General features: G+C 37.8%; 1 protein-coding gene across 8 annotated transcripts in view; it reads right to left on the bottom strand.

Moving 5' to 3' along the window:
• Positions 1 to 977: 977 nt before the first annotated feature.
• The window catches only part of GluRS-m (putative glutamate--tRNA ligase, mitochondrial), a 15,959-nt gene continuing 9,867 nt past the window's right edge, over positions 978 to 7,069 (bottom strand). For 6 of the 8 annotated variants that reach the window (XM_022802879.2, XM_086988715.1, XM_086988718.1 and 3 more), the window contains exons 6-10: positions 3,537 to 3,756; positions 3,009 to 3,191; positions 2,650 to 2,743; positions 2,237 to 2,394; positions 978 to 1,119 (exon numbers count right to left, since the gene is read on the bottom strand). In XM_022802879.2, the coding sequence (XP_022658614.1) occupies positions 1,042 to 1,119; positions 2,237 to 2,394; positions 2,650 to 2,743; positions 3,009 to 3,191; positions 3,537 to 3,756 (733 nt within the window). In that variant the 3' untranslated portion in view covers positions 978 to 1,041. Of the gene's footprint in view, positions 1,120 to 1,776; positions 1,998 to 2,236; positions 2,395 to 2,649; positions 2,744 to 3,008; positions 3,192 to 3,536; positions 3,757 to 7,069 lie in introns of those variants that run through there. The other 2 variants (XM_086988717.1, XM_086988720.1) reach the window with 2 other exon arrangements.

The following is a 7,069-nucleotide window of genomic DNA, read 5'->3' on the forward strand; positions in this document are numbered from 1 at the left end:
ACTGAGTAGAAGCGGCACAGAGCGGTTGCATGTGCCGCAGTTAGAAAATCTGAGAAACTCGATAAAGTAGGATTTGCCGACGAAGTATGGGTCTCGGCTTTAGAATTTTTACTGAAGTTAGTGGCTGCCTAACGAGAGGAGAGTTGTACGGGTGTCAGGGGGGTCCGTGAGCGTTATAAAGGGGCAGACGAAAGAAGGAACTCTTTCGAATTGTTAACCCATGTGAGAAATCAACTGCTCGCTCCTCGACTTTCAGGATTTAGCATCTCAATGGTGCACGGTGACTCCTTCATCGCAAGGATAAAAACAGATGAAGGTGCTGTGCCATCAAATACGTCAGTGCTGCTAATGTCGGCGCTGTTGTTGTGGCGGCTATCGTCAACGTTGTTATCATTGTCGTTCTTTCTATGCCAACAGGAGCGAATCACACACGTCTACAAAGCGCACGTGATTCTCGCCTTTCACCACGAGTACTATCAGCCGCCACCACGGCCACTATCGCAAACGGCAGCATACGAAGCCCCTCTGGCAAAGATGTGCTATAGAGTATGGCGGTAATAATAATAAGAAGGATTTACAAAACAGACCGTCATTGTTGTACGAAACCGTTCATTGTGAACGACGTTTGCCCTATAGACCAACTGACCTCCCTAGTATGTTCTGCATATGGACATGCAGGACATGAGCTTCTTGATGTATTAGTAAAAATTTTTGCACTACGGGGATCTAAACTGCAGCGACTAACTGGTCAGTTTAAGTTTAAAATCAGAATTTGTTTTGCCAAAATACCATCTTCACTTTGCGCTCAAATTCCAACACGCAATTTTACCTTACTACTGTTCAAAACCACCGATAATCGTTATTGCGCTTTTTCTCTTATGAAGGCTGCTTTGATATTTTCGCTCTCTAAGCTAACTTTTAATTTTCAGGATTGAAACTGAGCTCAAAAGTTGCGACTATTGTAAAGGAACTGCTCCTTTTTGTGACCCAAATATTATTTAAAATAAATTTATTATAAACATGAAGCTGTAAACAACTGTTTTATAAACCTCTTGAAATTCGGGAAATTGTCCGCTCTTTTCCAAGGCTTGTCATCATTTCAGCCACACCAGGACCCTCCTGCAAAAGAATATATATATATATATATATATACACTGGTTAATTACTAGGATTATTTGATACACAGGGATTAGTAAGTTGATCAGGAAATCATTCATTTGTCATACCTTAGTAGTCTACTATATTGAACTGGATGCTCTTGGTTCCAAAGACCTCGATTCAAGGATAAACGAGATGCACAGTATTTATTGCGCAACATCTAAAGAATAAAGCTTAAGATGACTTTCTGCAATTTTTTTTAATATTATTTACGCAACAATTGTTTATTAATAAAACTTAGTAAAATTCGAATAAATTTAAATATAGCAACAAAGCATTAAGAAGGCATAACATTATATAAATAAAAAGTTCTTCCTTGGGGCTGAATAACCTTTTCAACATTTCGAACAGGTATCAAAAAAGTAATTAACTATATAACGATTATGTGTTCGCGTTTAGAGGGTTGCTAAATAAGGAGTCAATGAAAAACCTTATAAAAATGCATTATTAAATTTTAACAAATATATCCTATTAAGAAGGTTTTGTTTAAAATCAAGCTTTTTTGAGATAGTTTTTAATCACCGCGAAAGCTGTTATTTAAAAACATAAATTCATAGAGCAGATCTTAGAAAGATCATACATTCTTGTTTATCTTCTTCAAAAAAATAGGCCGCTAAATTTATATTTTATATATATAAATATTACTGTAATTTTTATTCGTTTTTGTTAATGGTGTGACAACAGAAACATGCCAGGGAAACTGACATAAGTTTATTTTCATTTTCTTATCTTGCATAGAAGAATGCCAGTTGAATTTTTATTTACACAGCTAGGATTCTATGAGGCTAGTAGGAAGTCCATGTGCTATTGTATCATTCAAATACGCCGATGGCGTTAATCTGTAAGGGTCATAGCACGCAATTGTGGCAAAGAATATCTAAGAATAGATCCCGTTTAGGCTGTAATAGAACTGCAAATCTTACGACAGCTACGTAACATCAGGAAAAGTGAATGTATCGGCTTAATTAGCCTTAACAGTAATAATCAGATAACATAATAGTAAAAGTTCAAAGAAGCAAACAAATGCATAAAAAACATAAGCATGCATAAAAACAGATGCAAATTCATATTAGATTACCTTTAAACCGCTAAGTAAAATACGTAATGTTTCCATAAATTCCTTATAGCTGGCATCCTTCACGTTATCTTTGTGAAATCCTTTAAGAAGGCTGCTTAAATCTTGAGTCTGGAAAGTGCTGCCTTGAAGGACGTGACGAAGGTGTGTAAACGAAGCCCCTAGAAGTAAACGTCGAAGTAAAATACATTGAGAAAAAATTAATTCTGAACTAATTAAATTAATCATGCAACAATTTTCCACTGCATTTTATCTTTTCTTCGGCTGTGGCCACCATTATGTGCGTCTGTTTGTTAACAAGCGATTTTAAAGAACTATTGTTTTTCCTGTACCCATATTGAAATGAATATTACGAAATAATACATAAGTTAATACATCTTTATTGACCTCTTCTAAGACAGACTTAACAGACTTACGCAAATTGCTTGGTACGAGTTTTTCGTTGGGTAGATCTCTCCAGAGAAAATCCAAGTTTATGGATAACAAATCATCTAACAAAGTTAATCTCGCCTAGGGACAAAAGGAAATAATTATAACTTAGAAGTTAGATCTTGAAGCTCAATCATAATTTGTATTTAATTTACGGTTTAATCATACCATTTTGATTAGCCGTAATGGGACATGTGATATTATTATGTCTCTTTCATAACCAATAATAGAGTATATATATATATATATATATATATATATATAATAAGCCCTAGATTATTAATCACCCAAATAAAGCGAAAAGAGAAAATTACTAAAACACAAAACTTAAAGTTACTACACTTGCCACATTTGCGTAGTACACTTTCTTGAAGTACTCCTTCTCAACTTCGGGAAAGCGAGTTCTTACCAATGCGAAAGCTTTCTCTTCCAAGGATTCTCGCAAGGCCCCAATAGCACGACGATTCATATCGTCCAACCGGGAAAGATCCACTTTACATGAGCTTGTGCTTAGATGTTCCAAATTGAACTAGAATATATTTATTTAAAAAATATGTACTTATCCCATCTGCATCGTATAGGTCATTCAGAGGTAAAGCATTCTCCTGTCTATAACTAGAGGTCTACCAATTTTTCGCATGCAGCTTTTTGTGTATGGGGTTACGTGGCCTCCGAGACGTCCCAGTTGAATTCGATCGGATGTCTCGCGCGATATCCCGTAGGGTTCAATATGGTGTATATAAGCGTTTAAGTTACCTGGATCATACCGTACTTCCATGTGCCCGTTGCCATTCGACTTCCACTACTCGTACAGAAAAGTACTATAGTAAACTGACCTATTCCCAGCTTCTATCTACAAAAAAGTAGCACTAACCCTTTTAATGAGATCACTGATGCTGTAAAATTCTCCAGTTGCTTTTCCTAGACCACCTCCGCTAAGTAGCATAAAGTTGATCACGGTTTCGGGTAAATATTTACCCTTTACATGGTCGCACATGAACCCATGGTTTCTTTTGGAAAGTTTTGTGCCGTCTTGGTTCATCATAAGGGGAAGATGGGCATATTTAGGAGGCGAAAGACCTAACGCTTCGAATCTGTAAAGATGACGTAACGGAACAGTATATAGTTATGTCGCAGGAAAACTTGCAGTAACACAGCGTCCACTACAGTCCTTGATAGACCGCGTAGTTACAGCAATGAAAATACTGAAATGAAAATTTGAGTAATCATGCTGTGGGTCTATTTAATTTCGGTGCTATATGACATATACAACTTATGGCAGAAACAAAGCTGTGGTGATAGGTAGAACATGAACTATATGTTTTTGCAGACGTGATCTTTTAATATCACGTAATATATATATATATATATATATATATATACTTACCGTATACATATTTACACGGCGAGGCTAAAGTAGAAGGAGACTGATGCATAAAATTTGGAAAGTTCTAATTTTATAATAAACAAGAAAGCAGTTGAAGCAACGTATGTACTTATCGGAGGCCTGCTTTTGCGCATATATATACAGGGGGGTGTATTTAAATCGAGAAGAATATTAGTTTGCCCAGTTGAGTCCTCCACATAAACTATAACGATTAGTTCTTTTTAACTTTTTGCACCTTTTGAATTTTAAGACGTTTTGAGTACTCGCATTTTTGGCATCTTTTAGGCTACACTTACCCAAAAAATTTAACTCCGTTTGTTACACTCCGTTTCACGAGTTTGCACGTACAAACATTGTTTGGTGCACGATTATCATTAAAAAGCTATTTGCGGATTAAAACAGAAATATTTTGAAAATTATTAGTAGTTAAACCGAATCGAAGTTACATTTATGGCAGATGGTAGTTATATTGAGTAAGCATGATCCGCAGAAGTGACACTTCTAGCACATATATAAATTTCGTTGAAATATATGTATGTACTTATACATTGTGAATATTAATATATACATTCCTGTATATACGACATGTGCTCAATAAGCGCATAAAATATAGAAAGCGCTACCTGACTGCAGTAGGCCAGTCGCAGCTTTGTGTCACCACCAATGAATGGCAAACAGTGGAAGCAGCAAATCGTTAATGATGAAGATCAAGATTTGCTACGCAACAGCAGAATCAAGCCTTCGTCCTGCTCGTGGCACTTTTCCGTCGTCTTTTTAAGGAAAATAATTGGAATAATGCGACTGTGCGTTGACTACTGTAGATTGAATGCGTCTCGAAGGAGCCTGCTATTTCAGTACACTGGACTTGATTAGCGGGTACTGGTAATACCTGCATTTTACCTCACAGGTGCGCCAACGGCATTTCAGGGGCTAATGGATAGGATTTTTAAGACTATATAATAACCTCATGACCCTTGTTTATCTAGACATAATTTACTCCGTCTACTTCGACACTCACATGACGTACTTCAAGTGGTGGTGGTTATTGACGGTTAAAAACCAAGGAATGCATTTTCGCGAGGCAGGAAGTAATGAATTTCGGTGATAAGATGACGGCTACCGGAGCTTTCCCGGGGTCCAAGAAAACTCAAGATCCTACCTATTCTGGCGAATGGCAAGAAGCACAAGAGTTTACTAAGTTTTGTATTTCTTTTCTAGGTAGCTTATACGAAATTTTTTCGCGGATTGTAAGTCTACACTATGCCTTAGTCGACGCGAGAAGTTTCGCTTAAGGCTCTGATCTAGTTGATCTAGGTGGTCAAAGCTTCATACGATTTTATCATCTAGTTGTTGCAGTCCAAGATAACGGATTGCTCATTTTGTGTCACTTGGCTCTGCAGATTAGGTTACAAATGAACATCCGCAGAACTGGCCTAAACGTAATGCTGGTCTGTACCGACGAAAAACGTGAGCATTCGTTTAATTGAGGCTAAAGTTAAATTTCACTCTTCTGAGCTGGAGTGCTTGGCAGTAGTAAGACTGACGAGACGTTCAAGCTGTATTTATATGGGCGTCGATTCACGGTTAGTGATTTACAATCTATAGTTATTGAAATGAGATACCTAAGGATTAAAACGACCTTGCGCCTCAAGTTGACCCGTTGAGCTTTGAACCTGCAAAAATACGACTAAGATTGCCCATAACAAATGCACTACCAATGACAACGAGCACGCTTTGTAACTGCTGTCCGTGTGGCTATGACGGCAGTCTAAAGCTAGCTAAGGAGGCGCGGAGACCACTGCAAAGAAATACTTAAGTGCGCATAGTGATAAGAATGGTTCTACAAAACGAAGGGTAAGGAAGCACTGCTCTACGTCCCCTTGGCCAGGCGAAAGAAGCACTATGCTGGTTTCCAATGTATGTAGAAGCGGAGTCCCGAGTGGTCATAGCCTGATGTGAAATTTACTAACGACGGAACTGGGATTGAAACAGGCGCAATGCGCTTTACCGCTGAAACGTCTTTTTGAAAAGGTCGTTCTAGATTTTGTGGGCCTGTAGGGAGCGAGTAGCAAAGTTTTCTGTATTGTGAAATATTGTACTCACTCCATTCGGCTCATGTCTGCTCGAAGGGCGACACGTAGAGATGTGCGTCGAGCGCTAGAAGCTTCGCAGTAATCCTTTGGGGATTTCAATGCTATCCTGACAAAGTGTCCTATTTCATTTTACAGGAGATAACGAACTACCTCATAGAAAATTACAGACGGATAGCTCTTGGGCATCCACCATAAAAACGATCGAGCTTAGTGGACTTTAAAGGCACAAGTTAGGATGCCGTGTAGCAACACAGTCCGTTGCAAGAGCAGGTCTTCCGAAAGACGTTTTTCCTTAATACATCTACAAGCCCGAACGAGACGCTGTTTGTATTGCTTATCGGTTGTGGAGTCTTGACTACTAGACGACGTACGACCGTGTATTGTGAAAGATGCACGTAGGAAATATTAATAATATTACACTGTTAACGTGTATATGTTGTAAGCCGGTTGCAGTTATTGGCAATTATAATGTATATATAGAGAGACAGAAGAAAGAATATTCCTTAGGTACGGTCAGCATGACGTAAGGAGCATTTCTTCCTTTGTCTAAACAATTCTTCCTTTTAGGGTCTGCATTTGGTAATTTCATTAGCATGTATTGACAAAGCCAGCAATCGTTGTCGAGGTTCCCAACGACGAAAAAAAATAAGGTTATAATTCAAAGGCAAAACTACGCTGCAAAGAGCTGACTCACTTCGAAAACTCTTATTGAATAATATTTCTCGACAAAAAAGCATGTTCGACAAACATATGGTGCTTAAAAAGGACGAAGGTAACGTTTCGGATTTATCTTTCAAATAGGTTAAAAAATAATACCAAACGGCTGCACACCAACATGCATTTTTCCGTGAAAAAGTTTAGATATTTAGGTTTAAACTAAGTTTAAATTATTTAGGTTACTTTCAAAAAGAATTTATGCTTAAATGT

Source organism: Varroa destructor, unplaced genomic scaffold (assembly GCF_002443255.2).
Source record: "Varroa destructor unplaced genomic scaffold, Vdes_3.0 BEIS01000004.1, whole genome shotgun sequence".
Lineage (NCBI taxonomy): Eukaryota > Metazoa > Arthropoda > Arachnida > Mesostigmata > Varroidae > Varroa > Varroa destructor.